The 18,370-nt window shown below is 59.7% G+C and overlaps 5 protein-coding genes across 5 annotated transcripts; 2 read left to right on the forward strand and 3 right to left on the reverse strand.

Moving 5' to 3' along the window:
- Positions 1–858: 858 nt before the first annotated feature.
- On the forward strand, positions 859–1,333 carry EHS24_008997 (uncharacterized protein; the record flags this gene model as incomplete). Its single annotated transcript, XM_028624294.1, has 2 exons — positions 859–1,018; positions 1,092–1,333. The coding sequence occupies 2 exons, from the start codon at positions 859–861 to the stop codon at positions 1,331–1,333; spliced, it is 402 nt and encodes a 133-aa protein (XP_028475366.1).
- Positions 1,334–5,733: 4,400 nt separating this feature from the next.
- EHS24_008998 (uncharacterized protein) lies at positions 5,734–7,407 on the reverse strand (the record flags this gene model as incomplete). Its single annotated transcript, XM_028624295.1, has 1 exon — positions 5,734–7,407. The coding sequence occupies one exon, from the start codon at positions 7,405–7,407 to the stop codon at positions 5,734–5,736; it is 1,674 nt and encodes a 557-aa protein (XP_028475367.1).
- Positions 7,408–12,028: 4,621 nt separating this feature from the next.
- Positions 12,029–13,656, forward strand: KRE2_2 (alpha 1,2-mannosyltransferase 2.4.1; the record flags this gene model as incomplete). The annotated part of the gene is made up of 3 exons (XM_028624296.1): positions 12,029–12,076; positions 12,457–13,002; positions 13,057–13,656. 3 exons carry the CDS (start codon positions 12,029–12,031, stop codon positions 13,654–13,656), a joined length of 1,194 nt encoding a protein of 397 aa, XP_028475368.1.
- An 837-nt stretch (positions 13,657–14,493) lies between these two features.
- Positions 14,494–15,959, reverse strand: EHS24_009000 (uncharacterized protein; the record flags this gene model as incomplete). Its single annotated transcript, XM_028624297.1, has 9 exons — positions 14,494–14,627; positions 14,691–14,720; positions 14,760–14,978; positions 15,019–15,134; positions 15,175–15,240; positions 15,282–15,391; positions 15,429–15,632; positions 15,669–15,782; positions 15,912–15,959. 9 exons carry the CDS (start codon positions 15,957–15,959, stop codon positions 14,494–14,496), a joined length of 1,041 nt encoding a protein of 346 aa, XP_028475369.1.
- A 366-nt stretch (positions 15,960–16,325) lies between these two features.
- Positions 16,326–18,058, reverse strand: EHS24_009001 (uncharacterized protein; the record flags this gene model as incomplete). Its single annotated transcript, XM_028624298.1, has 8 exons — positions 16,326–16,433; positions 16,494–16,632; positions 16,674–17,244; positions 17,285–17,370; positions 17,406–17,489; positions 17,536–17,672; positions 17,727–17,740; positions 17,863–18,058. The coding sequence occupies 8 exons, from the start codon at positions 18,056–18,058 to the stop codon at positions 16,326–16,328; spliced, it is 1,335 nt and encodes a 444-aa protein (XP_028475370.1).
- Between the last annotated feature and the right edge of the window lie 312 nt (positions 18,059–18,370).

The following is an 18,370-nucleotide window of genomic DNA, read 5'->3' on the forward strand; positions in this document are numbered from 1 at the left end:
GCCCCGCATTTCCCTCCTCCCAGATCCTCGTGCGTGCACCTCACCTCGTCTCGGTGTTGATCTCGACCCGTGTCACGCACGCAGGGCTGATTCCTGCCCGCGCTCCGGGTTATGAAGCAGTTACCTGAAGGTGTAAGAGGGCCATGTTCTGTTTGCGCCGCGGCGGGAACCGAGTTGCAGGGTATCGATGCCGAGGTGTGCATTTTTCCGCGGCTCGGTCCAGGGGGCGTTTGGAGGCTTTCAAGGCCTTTGCGCGGGCCAAGGCGCGAACGGCAGCCCAGTTGCCGAGACCTCGTCAGCTTCGTCAGCTTGACAGTCCAGGACGCGCGGGGAGGCGTGTCCTTTCCTAACCGAAGCAGCGGCAAGAAAGTAAACAGGAGATCGACAAAGGTTTGGACCGATCTGCAGCGATCACTGATCATGATGGCCAGGTTTTTGGCCCGCAGTATGCCTGGTTAATCCGCTCTTTGAACCCACCGTTGAGGAAAAACAGGTGGGGCACGCACATGCAACCCCCCATGTAAACGAACAGTGGCGTGAGAGGTGGAGATTAGAGTTAGTGGAAGGGGTCGCCCCCAAAGTGAACATGATTGATTTCCAGGTTGCCACATCGTATTCCACTCAGACGCTGGAGAAGGAGGAGCGCCTCTACAGCCGCCTCTACCCTGTGGTGTTGCGCAGCATGCGGCTGGCAGAGGCTGAGCAGCCCTTCTGGACTGCAACTGGAATTCTGGCGCGTGATAGGCGACATGGCACACAGCAAAAGCCACAAACAAGGCGGGCGAACAAGGAAAGATATGCCAGACGCGCCGGTGACATCGTAAAAAAAAACATCACCTTTTTCGCCATAGCAAAGCCATGTCAGTCGCACGCCGCGTACTTGACGTGCGGGTCATCTGGGTCCTGGCCCTGGACGTCATCCTCGAGCCTGAAGCGAAGCAAGTCGAGGAACCAAGAAGGAACTCGCGCCGGCCCGCACACGCGAGGGTCCCGTTGAGCGTTCCTGTGCCGAAAGCTGGTATCTGCCCAAGCAAGCCCATGCTTGCTCCAACTCTTCTGTGCAAGGTGCACGAGCGTACAGACATGAGCAGGACCTTTCATCATCACCATGCGCATGCGAGCACAGGGTCTGGCCAAGCTCAAGCTGGTCAACCTTGAGGGCGAGGAACAAGGAGCGAAAGAGCGACGGGGATCGCATGACGATCCCACTTTCGGCCGCAGTCCCGCTTGGCAGTATCCGCAAGCAGCAGAGCCCCCAACTTTGCGACATGCTTGGGGATCCCGGCCCCTTCTTGCCGATGGCGATATCGCTGGAGTGTTCTTGCAGACCTGAGCACGAATCCGACCCGTAGCCGCTGTCCAAACTGTCCTTTCCCTGTGGGACGCTCAGCCACCCCATACCGCAGTGCCCACGTTGTTCAACTGCTCTTTCAAATGCTTTAAATAAGTCGTGCGCAGCCGGTGTTTTCCTGCGGTCTTGGTGGTCTGTGCATACACAGGACCTGGCAGTGGGTGGCCGATTGCAGGCAGGGAACGTAGGATAAGGGAGATATGTGGGTCAGCGGGGGCAGGGAGCCCGCCATGGGCGGCCACAAGGTCTGGCCGAGACGCACGCGCCTCCTGTGCCACCAGTGGCACAAGAGTCGGCTTGCTGGCCGGCCGTATCGATGTTGACGCCAGTTCGGCTGACCATGGCGACCTGCGTTGGGCGTTTCTTTCTACCGAATGTACCGAACACGAACAAACGTGTGAGGGAACCCCAGCTCGAGCTCGGTCAGACGGGGGTGTTCGTACAGATGGTGCCGCCCTTCTTTCCTCATCCCCGTCGTCTTCATGGGGTCTTTGAAGGGCGGCCGGAACTTACGCGCCACTGGCACTGGACACCAATACCGTGCCCCTCCTACCTGGCCAGCGAGCGCCTTCACTCTCGGCCGCAGATTTGAGGCTGGCAAGCTACCAACCGAGTGCCACGGGACCGTGGCACGCCTACTAAACTGGCTCTCGCGTTCGTGTTCGTGTTCGCCTCCAGGTTCTGCTGTCTGTCAACGTACGCGGCCCCATTGTGGACTGTGCACTGTGAGGGACCGCAGACATTAGGATCAGCATCAACCGACCAACCCCAACTCCAACCCAAACCCCCAAACCCCTTTCGGGGCTAATGACAGCCCCGCATGCCGCACCATGCGACCGTGTCCCTTCGGCTGTCGCATGCTGAAACGACGCCAAAAAGCCAGGTTTGAAAAACTCTAAAGCCTTCAATGCCATTCCCTTCCACTTGCAGCGTTTCGGACATGGTGTGTGACAGGCGCAGCCCAGTGCGCCAGTGCAGCGCAGTGCAAGACCAAAAGATGACAAAGAGGGGAACGGCGACGGCCGACGAGGGAGCGAACAGATCATCTCATCGAGTCTACTCTGATGGCGCCCTGAACGACGATGCCAAAGCTTGTAGCCGGTAACGATGGGTCACTAAGCGCTCGTTTGTGCATTGGTTTGATGTGCGTGGCAGCGTCTAGGACGTGCAGACGTCGACACCAAGTGTTTCACTTGCGCTCCCTGCTCCCTTGGGACGCGCAATACGCTTCAAAAGACCTTACATACAACTCACTGGTCACTGGTGAGCGTCAAAGGCGACCATGCTGGCGATCCCTCCACAAAACGACGCCGCCTCCATCGCCCTGTCGGTCCTCTTGACACGGCGCAGTGCCAACGAAAAGCGTGTCACAGCACTCGACTGCCTGCCCGCCTGACTAGCAAAAGCTAATGTGCCCCCTTGGGCCGCCATTTTCTGTTGTCGAACCCTAGCAGTCGAGTTCCTCAAGGACGGTCTTTTGTTTAATGACCTGGCCTGGCTAGTGGCGCTACAGGCTCTGCCCTCTATTGGAATCGAACCCCGGCTGGAGCCGGGAGATTTATGGAAAGTGCAACCCTTATAGCAGTGTTAACGACACACGCAGGGACTTGGTAATTATAGTGGATAAATCTCCGGTGAAGTAGGGGTAACGCAGCGGTGAGGTTGTTGAGATTACGTAACCACTTGCGCCACTGCAGTGTGGCACCGAGCTGACCGGAGAACGAGGGTACTGCACCAATGCTGCTCTTTCTGCTTCTTCATTGTCCTCGTGCTTCTCTGTAGTGCTCGGGCCTCCCTTCTGTGTGCATATAAGCAGCTCTGTAGACGCCTATGCATCCCCATCCTCTTCTGAAAGACAAACTGCCAGCTTAAGACCATCGGTCTCGGGCGCTAAACGGCATCAAATCCCAACATGAGGTCGACCGTTTAAAACAGGGGGGTGCATATAGTGAATGTGTATGGTTTAGGATTGTAATCCTAAACCAATCCCATTGTAATACTAAACTAATGCGTCCAATTACTCTTTCGTGTCGCACTCTCCCTTTCTTGCAGTTTCTCGGACCTCAACCGGGTTCAACAACGTTGCCTGCATACCTGCTGGTGACGATGGGCACCCGACACCCATCCCCCTGCGTGAGCGTGCGGGAACCCACAGTGGAGAGCAATGTCACCACGAAGGGATGTATGCTCACCGGACGACGACAAACGCCACGAGGGGGGCCTGGCAGTTCCAGAATTCCACCAGACGGTCTTACTGACGAGCGTCGTGGTCATGTTCGCTATGCACCTTCTCAACTGACGGACACCGCTGGCCAGCTGGAACCACCGCACCTGGACATGTCATGAAGCCACACGTCCCGTTGCTGTGGCTTTTGTATGCGCTGGAATCGGGGATGGCAGGCGTCGTACGTTTGGCGCTGGGTCTTGTCCATGATCGCGCCGAGGGTAGTGTATTGCAGTCCTCCTCCTCGATCTGGGCGACTGATGCCTCGCGTCGTGGGGACCCTTGTGAGCAGGAGCGCAGGCCTCGTGGGTCCAGAAGGTATCCGCCAACCAGCTCACTCTGGCGCACAGTCTTGTGGGACAGCATCGGCATATCCATGGTCCAGAATGGCACTCAATCTGCCATACTTACCTTCCAACCCCTCTCCGCTCCCTCACGAGCGACCCACCGGTAGATTTGTCAGGTAGACGAGCAATGCTCAACACTACCTGCGACGCTTGTTGAGATGTACATGTGGGACTCGGACGGACGAACGGGTTGATTTACCGGGTTGATCATCGCGGCTGATTTCTCTTCTCTCCCTCGCCAAATCGGATAACACCACCGTCTCCACCGCCTCCACACCCGTCAGTCCAGCCTCGGCCAAACGACTCTGATGCATCCCGAGAACGTAGCGGAAAACGGAACTGTCGCCGACACGCCGACGGCGCCCTTCTTGGGCGGCGGTATGGCCGACAGGAATCCCTGCAGAGCAAAGGGTGACAGGGGGGAGCACATGGAGCCGACTGCGGGGCACACTTTTTGCGTCCCAGTCTCCTGGCCAAGTGAGACCCCATGCGCACGCTGTGTCTCTGTATCGGTTGTTTCCTGCAGCTTGGCGAGGTGCAACGACCCCCGCGAGAGGGTGGGAGAGAGGGGGTGTGCTTCATGCGCTCGCCGCGATCGCTCGCGCGTAGCTGCGGCGAATGAAGTGGGACAAGTGGATGTGCCACCAGATGTAAGAGCCGTGAGCAGACGACAAAGGGTATACCGGCGCGGGCCGGGCGACCCGGCGACCCGGCGATAGATAGGCGCGTTCTGGCGCACCCCAACCCTCTCGGCCCTCTTGCTCTACCCTCACGCCAACGTCTACGACTCTGCACTATGCGACATGTGATTGCGGCACTAGGAGCAGTAGCAGCGATTGCTAACCCACCCCTTTCCCCCTCCTCCCCCTCCCCCCTGCAGTGCGGCGACCACAGGCCAGAGGTCTTGCGCGCGCACCCTGCAAAAGGAGAGCCGTGAACGCCGCTTGCCCCCCGCCTGTTCCTCCAGCTGAAGCAGCTGCTCCGCAAAGTCCAGCCGGGCCGGGGGGCGGATGGGTGCGAGACGACGGCGGACGGCGGGCGGCCGGCTGCGCGTGCACGTCCTCGACCTCGTCCTCGGCCTCGACCTCGTTTGCACACGTTTTCCAAGAGGCGATCAGGAGAGCCAAGCCCCAAGGCCAAGCAGGGACAGTAGGATCCAGCGACCGCCACTACTCTCGGTTTGTTTGACGGTTCACGCTCGAGCCGTTGGGTCGATTCTCTCGCCACCGGCCGTGTGTAATCGTCCGACGTGAGGACTGTCGGCGGGGTACGCGCATGGCTCTAGACGGAGCGTGCCCGGCCGCCGGTCAGTCACAGCACCGCGCTCTCGTGGTGTTTCAGTAAAAGCTCTTGGCCAGCTGGGCGTGAGCGTGAGCGCGAGCGTGACTGTGGCGGCGCGGACGGGATCCATCCACTGTGGAGTGGCAGTCGCTTCGTGCTGCTGGGCGGGTGGTTTTGTATACTATTTTCACGAAATTCATCCTTTACTAAGTGGTACAATCAATGCACGGGTCCTATACTGGAGCCCAAAGTGGCCCGCCCCAGGCGGGCCGGAGTATCGGCCAGAGGACGGGGGGTGGAAAAGTGTGGACGCGGCACGGCGGGGCTGGCCCGCTGGCCCGTCGCCGAGAGAGGGGCGCGAGATAGAGAAAGAAATAGAACGCCGGAGGGGGAGAGGGGGAGAGAGAGAGAAAGGGGCAAGAGAATTGGGGGTATGAAGCGCGACGGTGGACGGCGCCATAATGCTGTCATATGCAGAAAGGTCGTAAAACACAAGGGCGGTGGGCAGGAAACAAGGCGGCGAGGTCGATTTACGCGCTCAATCCGAGGTCGCCGACAAAGGTCTGGCCATTGTCGTAGTAGCTGTGGTACTGCGGCGTGGGCGCGGTGGTCGCGGCCGGTGTTGTCGCGCCCGTCGCCGTCGAACCGGTCGTGGCCTGGTATCCTGAGTAACCCGAGTAGACGGCCTGCTGGTACCCGTAGCTCTGCTGCTGCTGCTGCTGCTGGGCTTGTGGCTGCTGCTGGTACTGGCTGTGCTGCTGGTACTGGCCATGGGCATATGCCTGCGCCGATGCTGGGGTCGACGCGCTGGTCGATTGATACTGGTCGACAAACTGGCGGTAGTACTGCTGCTGCTGCTGGCTGGTACTGGGGAGGGGAGCCGCCGAGGCAGGAGCAGACTGGGTGGCGGCAGCGGCGGTAGAGGGGACAGAAATGGGGGTAATGCTAGTGGGCCATCCGGCGTAGCTGGCAGTGGAGTGTGGCGTGTGGGGCTCGACGTTGTAGTGAACCGCAGAGTAGACGTTCTGGTGCGACGCGAGTGGGGTGAGGGCGTGCTGCTGCATGTGGTGAACGTCCATCTTGCCGCGCTTGAGTGGGCGGTCATACTCGACGTTTTCCTTGTTGTCGGTCATCAAACGGCTGGGGTCATACTCGGCCGCGTCGTACGAGCGCTTGCCACCGGCAGAGGGGGCAGGCTTCTCGTAGATATCCACGGTGATCTCGCTCCAGCTGCCATCGGGACTCTCACGCGTAACCGAGCCAGCGCGGCCGCGGAGACGGTCCTCGTTGGCCTTGCGGACCTCCTTGGCGATGAGGTAGATCTGGCGGAGCTCGTAGTGCTGGCGGGGAGGAATAGACGAACCAATCTCGGCGGTGGCAAAGTGAAGACGCGAAATGGTGAGCTCGCGGGCGTCCGGGGCCGTGGAGATTGGCGAGCCCTCGGCGCGCGGGGCTGAAGCTTGCTGGATGATTGACGCAAGAAGACGCGGACGCTCATCCTTGTGCAGGTGGTCGGGCTCAATGTGGCGCATGCCCCTCGGCCACCAGGGTGGGGGGCGGCCCTCGTTGCCCTTCTTGTCCTTGTATGGGAACTTGGTCTGCTTCTTGGGCTCGACAACCTTGATCCAAGCCTTGAGAATGTTGGCACACACGCTCTGGCCGAGAGCGGCGAAACGCTGGCAGTACTCCTTCTCGAGCGAGTCGGGAGTGACAATGACAGAGCCGATGGGACGTGCGGGTGATGCCTTGGCGGCAGAAAAGGTCGACATGAGCTGGCCAGGACCGGCAGCCGTGACGGTAAGAGTGCCGTCGAGGGTCACGTCGGACACGGACACATCACCCTCGTCGTCGTCGCCCTCTTCGTCATCGTCACCTTCGCCCTCGACACCAAAGCGCTTCTCCTGGCGCTCAACCTCTGTCCAGCGCTCCTCGTTCTTTGCCTGGATGGTAGCGGCGCGTTTCCGCAGCACGTCCCAGTTGACAACACCGTCGGAACGGCCCTGGTTGGTGTCGTCGTAAAAGTGTTCGCTGGCGTGCACTTCAATGTTTCCTTTGGGCGTAACGCAGACGAGCAGGTAGTGACTGCCGTCGACGTGAGAGGCCTTGTTGGCGGCCTTGGTCACAAACTCGCGCTTCGTCTTCCAGTGCCTATTGCACTTGGCGACACTGTGGTACGGCTCCTCGCGCGAGGGGATGCGCGGCATGGTGCGGAGGGGCGGCGGCGGCGGAGGCGGAGGTCGGAGGTCTGGGCGTCTGGTCAATAAAGGGAACACGTCAAGGAAAATGAACAAGGATCGAGCAATGGCGGGGTAAGGGAAGCGAATGCCGTAGTGCACCCGGGCGGCGGCGATTGAGGAGGGAGATATTGGATGTGGATGGGGAATGGGGAAGAAGAAAGAAGCAGTGGTGCGCCGGGGGTGGACGGATGGACCGGGCAAGGCGCGACCGCGAACAACCGTCTACTGGTTCCTCGGGGCGCCTTTGTTGTGTCTATGTGGAGCTAGCGGAACGACACTTACCTCGCGACCGACGGTGTACTAGGGGAAAGAGGAGGGGAAACTAAAGATGTATAGATATGGGGGACTGGCGCTGCCTGAAGAATGCGTGGGCGCGAGTCGTAGTTGCGTGGTGGTGCGATGGGGGAGGTGAAAGTTGTTGTTGTTGGTTCGCGGTGGGGGGTCAAGGATGGCAACTCTGTTGGGGGGAAGATAGGGTTGATAATCCGAGGCGGCGCGAGAAGCAAAGTGGTGTGTGGTGGGGTGTGTGGGTGGTGTTTGGGTTGTGGAAAACGAGTGTGGGGAGAATTCAAACGAGTGTGGAGATGGTCGGACGTTGACAAGAGATCAAGAGACGGATAATAGAGAAAGAGAGAGAGAGAGACGGGGGGGAGGAGGGAGCGAAAGGAGGACGGCAGAAAAGGTAAAGGATGAAGGAAAGGGATGAATAGAAAGGAGGATTGAAGCAGTCGCAACCAACGACGAGAGTGTGTGAGAGTGGGTAGGTGGGTGGGTGTGGGTGGGTGGGGGGAGGGGTTGGTTGGGTTGCGCGCTTTGGCCCCGGGCGGCGGACGGAGAGGGGGAGAGGTGTCGCGGTTTGAGTTGTGGGCGTTTGGGGTGGCGTCGGAGCAGGACGAGGGAAGGGGAGGGAAAACACTGGTGTTTAGGGCGAGACGGGGGGGGGGGGAGTGTCTCGTGGATGTGGTGGGTTTGTTGTGTTGTCTCGACGTTGCTGCTGCTGCTGCTTGTCGCCAGGGGTAAACAAGTGCGGGACAGACTGGTTATGCTGTCAAAGGATCAAAAGGCTTAACACAATACGTGTTGGGTCCAGCGGATATACAGCCGGGGCACCCGAGCAAAGCAAGAGAGACGAGGGGCCGTTCGTGTTGGTGCTAACACCATACTAACAGGAACACACACACACACTCCCCGCCAGCCGGCACGCGCGGGCGCGCGCCATGCATCAAACAACGAGCAACCCACCCCACCACCCACAAAACCACGCGCCGGCGCACCTGCCTTACTGCAGCGCTTCTCCTGGCCCAGACCCCCCCTTCTGGTGGTCTCTCGTTGGCTCTCTCGGCATGCCCCCCCTCCCCACTCTCCTGGCCCCCTCTTTGCAGACCCGGCCTGCAACGACCTGGTGCCTCTCGGTGGCCCAAAAAGCAGGCGCGCACGACGCGCGCCGGCACCTCGCCCCAGCATCGTGCATCCCATTTTGGTCCATTCGACTTCAGGAGCTGGCCGTGCACCTGGCCCCCCCCCCGGGTCCCTCCTGAGGCAAAAAAGGTCACGGATCACGCAGCCTCTCTCTCTCTGCCCCACCTCTCTCGCAGCCTTTTGGTCGTGGTCGTCGTTGCCTCCGCGCGGTTGCCGCGCTGCAGCAAAGAAAGAGAGAGAGAAAAAGGCAAAACACAGGCGACACACAGGCGGGCCAGGCCGCGTTCCTTCCTCTCACCCTCTCACCCTCTTGCCCTTTGCTTCTAGCGTGTCGACGTCATTCTGCAGCATGTGTTTGTTGTGTCCGTGCAATCCGCAACACACGCAAACCATCTCGATCTCTCTTGCTGCTGTGGTGCAACCGCTGATCCGCTGGTACGATGGAATGATCGCCCATACGGGGTTGTGGCTGAGCGAAATGCATGCTGCATGCGACAGACGGGCGACAGACGGGCGACAGCCATCGAGCGAAGAAAAAGGAGATCCATGCACCACGCGCAGAACTGCTCGAGCGCGACATTCGCCCGCCCGCAGAGCACTGCCTTTGCCTGTTTGCCTTGCACGCGCGCTCTACCAAAACACCACCCTGGGCACCCACGACGCGTCCCCCCCCCCGGATCCCCGGCCACACACTCGCGGCCCGCGATGAAACGCCACTTTTAGTCTCTGGCCCTCTGGGATCTCTGCAGCTCTGGTGACACGCATCTCGCGCTTCAGGCATCCAAAGGGCTTTCCGACCCAGTGCGGCGCGCGATGCCGCAACCGTAAATGCCAGGATCGTGTTCAAATCCCGCACTCACAACGCGCGCTAGTGAAAAGGATCGAAGGATCTCCAGCTGCAACTAAGCGGCCAGCGGCCAGCGGGATATGCAAATAGGCCCGGCAAAAGCAAGACAACAAAAGACAACACAACAACACACAAACCCGGGGTCGCGTGAAAAAAGCAGTCGCGCCCGTTCCCACACCGCCACCCCATTCACATTCTACACCGTGTATTGACGCCAGCCTCGGAGCAACTGGGATCTGTCGCGTCCTACTCAATCGCCTGGCGCTGTTGCGGTGGAAGAGAAAAAAAAAACAGGATAAACAGGACGCACGCACCCAAAACGCACGTCTTCGATCTCCTTGTTGTCCCGGCACGCGACGCGCTTTTGCCGACCGCCCAGCGCCCAGCGCCGAGCGAGCGGAGAAAACCGAAACCTGGGGCGGTGGGCGACGCATACCAACACTTTTGGCCCTTGTTGCTTGTTGTCATCTCCATACACACGCCCCCTTCCTGCTCTCTCGTAACTCACTCCGTTGCTGCTGCTGTAACCATCACGTGCGCTGTTGCGAGCCAGCTTGCGGCCACAGGCCACAGGGTCGCCATGGACGGCCGCGCACAAGACACATGTCAAGTCGTGCTCTCAATTCTCAACGACGACGCACTGCCTCGTCGTTCCTCGGGACCCCCCCAAACACGAGGACCTCGCTGTGTTGCGGTTTCTTCTCTCCTCTTCTGCGGCTGAACCTTGTCTCACTCACGCCCGTAGGCGGCGTGGACGTCGCATGACGCCAGCAAACCGCCAGGTCCCCCCCCCAGTCCGGCCAGTCCCCGATGCCGCTGCCGCCAGGTCAATTCCGGGCGTACCGCGGATACGGTTTGTTTGTGTCTCGTTTGTTTTCCAACACGGGCTGCAAAGATTACGGTACACACGTACACATAGAGCACACAGCACTAGCTCGCTAGAGTACTGAATGTTTAGCGTGGTGTTGTTGTTCCTACCGCCGTCCTGCAAACACCGGCAGAGCGGCGAGTGAGGCTTGTGTTGTGTGGGCCTCGACTCTCGGAACGTGGCGGCGGCGGCGACGACAACAACAACAACAACAGCAAACAACAACAACAACAACAACAACAAGAGAGATTGAGATAAGTGCCACCAACTGACGAGTACTACGGACGGTGGACCGAAGGAGGTACAGAGTACGGCACCGGCCAAGGGGGATGCGTGACAGGGCCGCTTGCCGCTTGGGGTCTCGGAGGATGTGTTGTTGTTGTTGGGACCTGGCCGACGGACCTGGCAGCATGGGAATCCGCTGCTCGACGAGCGGGGAAGTCGGGGCCTACCGTGGGAGAGTCCATACAAGGGTGCACATGAACGCACCGTGGGAGAACTATTTCTTTCTGCAGGCCTGTTGTTTAAAGGCGTGCAACTGCATTAGGCGTCATCCTTGTTATTTCTGCCACCCGGTAGGCATGCACAATGCAGCCAAAGCTCGTTAAAGCCTGCAGACCCAAGCATTTAAGCGCAACGGGTGTCAGGGTGCTGCGCATATGGGGTACACCGACTTGAAGTGCAGACAGAGAGAGATCTGGAGCGACAGGCGGACTCAAACTGCTCAGTCGCAGCAGCGGAAACCGTCACACTAGTAGTGACGCGCGCAGTCGCAGGTCGGCCGGTTGGTGGGTGGGTGAGACACACAGCGGTGCCAGCGTGGTGTGTGTGCAACTAGACCGCTGTATATTCGCATCTCATATTTTCCCTCCCTCATCTCTTTGTCGGCGAAGCAGGTCCTCGCCGCTGCATACCATCCTCACTCTCACCACCACCACCCCCTTCGGGCCCTCGCCACTCGTCGCCCGCTCGCTAGCTGCGCACTAGCGACTGTCGCGTGTCGCGGTTCCTTGCCATTGTAGTGCGCTGAAACGAAAACACCACTGGTACGTGTTACCTGCGCAATCTCTATCCACCGTCCAACCACGCACAACTCCTACGGTACCCTCCCAGCATCATCTCACCTGCCACGGTGGACTGGACAACTTGAGAGTCGTAACATTCTTCCAGGCGTGTGGATCCCGCCGGCAGTTTATTTGGAGCAAGGATATTGTCTTGCGGCCTCTCAGTCCACTGTTTGAGCACCCTTCTCGCTCCACATCTCGTCTGTGGTTCACTTTTCGTGCAACTGCGAGTACCGGACGTCGCGTTCGCCTTTCATTTTCTCTTCTACACCCTCGCGGCCACTGCAGTCTCGTCGCCAACTGTAGCTGACACCCAGTCCAGATTGCTTTATTCCAAAAGCTCCATCCCCTCCCCCTCCTCCCTTCTCCCCACCTCACCGCCCCTCCACGATGGTCGTGCCACGATGGAGGTATATCGGCGGCGCCGTTGGCGTTCTCGTGAGTCTCGTGTCCACGTTCTCTGCAAAGCGAAGCCTCGCTGGCATCAATCCAAAATCGGGCCGCTGGAGCTATTCGCGGCGCCCGCGCCCGCGCAGTCGTCTCGCAGAGGCACTACTGCGGCGTGGAGATGTGCCGCGACCGCGCCATGCTTCCACCCAGGTGTGCACCAACTGCGCCACAGCCTTGGCACATTGTTAAAGGACCGGAGACGACGGGCCGTCTGGAGCCTGTGGTGTCTGCGGATCTCTGGCAGTGGTGTTGCTGTGTGCGGCTGCGTGTCTGCTCGACTTGCACCGGAGTGCCACCGCTCCGTGATGCCTCGCCTCGCCTGGCCTCGCCTCTGTCCGTTCGTTGCTGACCCTCTCCCTCTCTCCCAGTTCTTCCTCCACCTCGTCCTCTCGATCCACCCGACGTACCGGTCGCACACCTCGCCCTCGGGCTTTGGCTTCCTGCCGTCGAGCTGGACGACCGAGGAGGGCCAGTGGTCGGGCTCGCACGTCCCTGATGGAACGTACACCCCCGGCCAGCCGTCCGCCGAGGACCTGCGCGCCATGGCCAAGGTCGGCAGCAAGAAGCTGAGCGAGCGTCGCCGTGCCAAGGCGACGTTTGTCGTGCTCGCGCGTAACTCGGACCTCGGCGAGCTCCTCTTCTCGATGAAGCAGATGGAGGACCGCTTCAACAACTGGGCTCAGTACGACTGGGTCTTCCTCAACGACGACGACTTTACCGACGAGTTCAAGCGCTACACCCAGGCCCTCACCAGTGCTACCTGCAAGTATGGCAAGATCCCTGCTGAGCACTGGCACCAGCCCGACTGGATTGACGAGGACAAGGCCCGCAAGTCGCGTGAGGAGATGATCCGCAAGAAGATCATTTACGGCCACTCGGTCCCTTACCGTAACATGTGCCGCTTCAACTCGGGCGTGAGTTGTGCTTCAGCTTCGGCGGTATTGGTGTCCCAGCTGACTCTCTCCTAGTTCTTCTTCAAGCACCCTCTCCTCGCCGAGTACGACTACTACTGGCGTGTGGAGCCCAACGTCCGCTTCTTCTGCGACATCAACTACGACCCCTTCCTCCTCATGCAGGACCAGAACAAGGTCTACGGCTTCACCCTCTCGCTGTACGAGTACATTGACACCATCCCCACGCTTTGGGACGCCACCAAGGAGTTTGCCGCGGCCCACCCCGAGTACATCCCCAAGGACAACGCCATGCAGTTCATCTCGGACGACGGCGGCGACACGTACAACAAGTGCCACTTCTGGTCCAACTTTGAGATTGGAGACCTCAACTTTTGGCGTGGCGAGGCGTACGAGGCCTACTTTGACTTTTTGGACAAGAAGGGCGGCTTCTACTATGAGCGCTGGGGAGACGCACCCGTCCACTCGATCGGTGTCGCCCTCCTCGCGCCCAAGGAGCAGATCCACTGGTTTGACGACATTGGATACAAGCACGAACCCTTCCAGCACTGTCCCCAGGGCGACGCGCACGCACGCGGCAAGTGCTGGTGCGACCCCTCGGACAACTTTGACTTTGAGTGGTACTCGTGCACCAAGCGTTTCGTCGACATGTTCTAGGCCGCGCCGCGAGCTAGGGGACATGGACATGGACGTCGGGGGTTCAGCGCGAGCGGGGGCTCACGAGCGCTCCGGTCCCCCCGTGCAGAGAATGGAGGGAGGGAGGAGGACAGTGCAGTGGGGGAGGAGGGGGCAGGGACATTCCGGTGCCCCGGCTTGAGGCCCACGGGCCAGCGTGTGCGCGGCCAGTCTCTACCCATCAGTCCGGATTTAGTAGTGGCAGTGTGGATGGAGAGGAGAGCGAGAACCACTGTGAACCTACTGGCCAGAATCTATGCAGCCACTATAGAGCTACGACGAATTGGTGTCTGCGTTTGCGTCAGGGGAAGACACTGACAGGGAGGACACCCCACCAGACACAGGCAAGGGTGGCGATGTGGCCATTGTGTAGGCCAGAGGACGTTGCAACACAGTGCGTTTGCCCTGCTAGTGAGTGGTTGGCGGTATTCTTGCATGCGCCGCCCTCGTGTTTGTGATCAAATGTCCAGGCCCTGTGGTCCCAGTGTTATGCAGAGGTGCAACTTTCATCGCTAGCAATTCGGACAAAAAAAGAACGCTATTCCAATCCATTTTGCAGCCAACAGCAAGAAGAAACAACTTGCCATTCGCCACCATGCACACCCCATCACCCCCAACCCTCCTCAGAAAATCGAGCACGACCACTGTTTCGTAGACGTCCATTCATATACATGCACAGTGCGCGAGTGGCTATGGGGTACAGCTATCCGATATCGGGGAAAATGGGTCATGTGTCCGGGAAAATGGTCATGTGTGGTGGCCCGTTCGTGTGCGTGGTTGAGGGCTTTCTTGAATATATACATTTGGTGTTTGGGACGCTCAGAGGCGGATTCCGTGGGCCACGCCCGTGTTCATGAGGCGAATGTCTGATGTCAGTTCATAGAGAGGAGGGTGGAACTCACCCTGCGTCTGGGTGGGCGGCTGGTGCCAGTTGATCACCTGGACGTGGTCGGCTGCATTGTCAGCTCCCCGGTGCACGGTCCTAGCTGAACAAAAGAACACAGGAGGCGACTCACCAGGGACACTGTACTGGGCATGGCTGGCAGCTGGTGTGTCAGCTAGGAGGTACGACCGTAGTAACTCACAGTTCGACTGGCCACGAGCAAGCTCGGCGTGCTGCGCGGCTGGCGTGTGGTGGGCAGCAGCGCCCTTGGGACCCTTGGCGAAGGTCGCGCCCGGGTTGAGGAAACCCGCCTGCTGCATCTGCTGCATCTGCTGGCGGTGGTGGAGGGGGACGCGGTTGAAGTTGACGCCGCCGTGCGAGTTGGTAGGCAGGAAGGGAAGGGGACCGCGAGCAGCCTCGTCTGTGTGTCGGTTAACGCCATACCGACGAAGCTAACCCACCAGAAGTGCGATAGACGGCACCACCGCTGTCCTTGTCGTGCGTGGGAGGAGGAATGGGGGGCTTGCCGTTGACGTTGTTCGCAACGTTGACAGTGACGCGCTTGCCCTGGTACTCGCTGAATGTAAGTCATGCGCCTCCGCAAAAGAACAGCGTACTGGGTCTCGAACCACTTCATGAGGCGCATGAGGCGGTCGGGAGTGTGGCAGTTGATGAAAGCCGTGCTGGTGGGTCAATGAAGGAAGGATGCTGGTCCTCAACTCACCCCTTGCTCTTTCCGTTACACTTGTGCTCGAGGAAGGTAACGTCCTTGACAGTGATGTGGACGTTTGCGCCAGCAGCCGCGATCCTGACGAGCTCGGCATCCACGGTGAACTGTTTGTCAGCGGGTGCGGCTTGAATGCTCACCTACCCAGTGGAGGTCCGAAACCTGGAGGACAGTGGGGAAGGCGCCGCCATTTGGGTGGACGTGGGTGCCGCGGGGCGCCTCGGTGGCGACCTGGGGCTCGCGCCTGCCTTCCTTGTCTTCCTTGCCTTCCTCACCTTCCTCTGCCTGGGTGGGAGCGAAAGGGGACGCAAGAGGCGAAAGGTGGGACGAAGCAGCGCTCTCGGCAGCCTAGCGTCAGCCGGGGCGATACTGACAGTGACGTACCGAGGCAGGGGAGCCGTTTCCCTCGCTCTCGTCAATGGTGCGCCTGCGAGCGTCGAAGGGGTTCATCTCGGGGGTGGCGGGGATGGGGGTGGGGGAAGGCGAGACCTCGGCGTTCTGGGTGGGCGGTAGGAAGCGGCAGTGTGGGTGGCGGTGACGGTGGCAATGGAGAAAGTGGCAGAGCAGAAGCGTGGAGGACGAAGTGGTCAGCTATATGCAGGGACTCTTTAGCTGTACAGGACGCACCGAACTGAAGTGACCGTCGGGGAAGAAAGTAGGAGACGAGCCAGACATGGCCTGAAGAGTGAGCTGCTTGTAAGGATGGGCTCAACTCACGCGCGATAGCTTACCTGTGGAGACGGATGCAAGAGTGTTGCCGGAGAGGATGAGTGTTTTATAGAGCGAGATGGTGTGAAAGAAAGAGAGAAGAGAGAAGAAGTGAGAGATGTAGGAAGGAAGGAAGAAAGGACGGCTATTGTGTGTGTGCGTGTGTGTGTGTGTGTGCACGGCCCGCCTTCCCCCCTCCGATGCGCGTCAAGTCCAGTCACCCATCTTCCTTCCGTCATTCCAATGCGATCTGGTGCATATGCTGCTCTATCCCTTGTACCCGTTGTGCTACTCCTACCAACATGTGTGCTCTTCGATCCCTTAACCATACTCTTACACAGCTCCAGCCTTGTGGAACTCGGCAATCTGCGCCTCTGTGTAGCCAAACTCTGCCAGAACCTCGTCCGTGTGCTCGCCGAGGTACGGAGGCGGGCGGTACGCCTGTGGGAGAAAGATCAGCCAACGCGCCCTCATGTGATCTGTGGGTGACATAGGACGCACCTTGTACTTGGAGCCGTTGTACGTCACGGGTGCCGCAGCGAGCTTGATCTTGCCAGCGCGCGGGTGGTCGACCTCCTCGACGACCTCGAGGGCCTTGGCCTGGGGGTGGGCAAAGGTTTGAGCAATGTTGTTGATGGGGCTGGATGGTCAGCTGACACAGGCAAAGGGAGCTGTACTCACGCAAATGGCAGACCTTTGCCGGTAAGACGCTCGACCCACTCGTCAGTGGTGTGCACAGAAAGGACGTCCGTGATGAGGGAGACCATGAGGTCGCGGTTGGCCACACGGCTCGCGTTGGTGGAGAACGTCTTGTCCTTGGCCCACTCGGGCTTGTTCAGCACCTCGGGCGAGCAGAGGGTGACAAACTGGCCGTCGTTACCGGCCGAGAGCATGATGTAAGAGTCCTTGGTAGGGAACACCTGGTACGGGACAATGGAAGGGTGCGAGGTGCCCCAGCGAGTCGCCTCCTGGCCGGCAATGAGGTAGTTGGCGCCAATGTTCGCGAGGGAGGCGATCTGGCTCTCAAAGAGGGAGCACTCGACCCACGTACCCTTGCCGGTCTTGCCACGCTGGATGAGGGCGGCGAGGACACCCGACACGGCGTAGTGGCCAGTCAGGATGTCGGTGACGGCCACACCAACCTTGACGGGAGTGCCACCGCGCTCGCCAGTGATGTGCATGAGACCAGCCTCCGCCTCGATCACGACATCGTAACCAGGAGCAGAGGCATATGGGCCAGTGGATCCGTAGCCTGTGCGTCAGCTTTCAAACCACGCGGCATTTAAGCTTACCAGTGACGGAGCAGTAGATGATGCGAGGGTTGATCTTCTTGACCTGCTCGTAGCTGAGGCCAAACTTGGCCAGCTTGCCGGGGACGCTCAATGGGTTAGAGCAACTACATGACGGACCCACTAGTTCTCCATGAAGACATCGGCGTCCTCGAGCATTTTGTGAATAATCTTCTGGCCCTCCTCAGACTTGAGGTTCAGAGTCACCCTGCCGAGTTAGCTCTTCCCTTGGCACGGAAGAGTATACAACTCACGAGCGCTTGTTGCGGTTGGCCTGCATGAAGTAGGCCGACTCGGGAGGAAGGTCGGGGCGCGGCACGTCGGGGCCCTCCTTGAGCTTGGCCGAGGGCGGACGCCATGCGCGGGTATCGTCACCAGAGGGAGACTCGACCTGGAAGCGTAAGCACTTGACAGCTGGCGATGTACGACATGCAGCCGAGCTCACCTTGATCACATCGGCTGTTGCCAGCGGTCAGTATCACACACGGACATTACACGGCCGAAAAGCAACGCACCACCGAGGTCAGACTGCCCGTCAGCTCAATCTACACGCTCTTCCCTCACCAGCATCATAGTAGCACTGGGACCAGCGAGCACACGAGTGAGGTCGACGATCTTGATACCAGAGAGCGGACGGTCAGCCGCCCCGGCCGCGACGGAGAATGTCCGGCGACCATTCGAGACCGTGAAGCGGTACGTGCGGGGCACAGACGCGATGCGAGCCGCGCGCGGTGTCACGGCGGTGATGGAGCGAAGGCCAAGGGCGCCTGCGAGCATGGTAAGATGGTTTAGGTGTGAGTGAGTAGATGTCAAAGAGACGACACAGGACGTTACGGTGGGCGTAATAAACGTCGCCGATACTAGAGCCGGCCAATTCGGCAACCCCGCAGCCCGCCGACGCTCAATCCCGAAAGCCGCCACAAGCGACATGGCGAGCGTGGCGAGCTGTGCTGGTCTTTGCGAAACGCGAACACGACTCGGCATTGAGCATGGCCGCCTCGACTCCAAGAAAGTGAACACTGCGCATACAGATTCTGCCGAGGCATCCATGATGGCAAGGTATTTTCCATTGCAACAGGTGCACAGGTA

The sequence above is a fragment of the Apiotrichum porosum genome (assembly GCF_003942205.1).
Source record: "Apiotrichum porosum strain DSM 27194 chromosome Unknown scaffold_8, whole genome shotgun sequence".
NCBI lineage: Eukaryota > Fungi > Basidiomycota > Tremellomycetes > Trichosporonales > Trichosporonaceae > Apiotrichum > Apiotrichum porosum.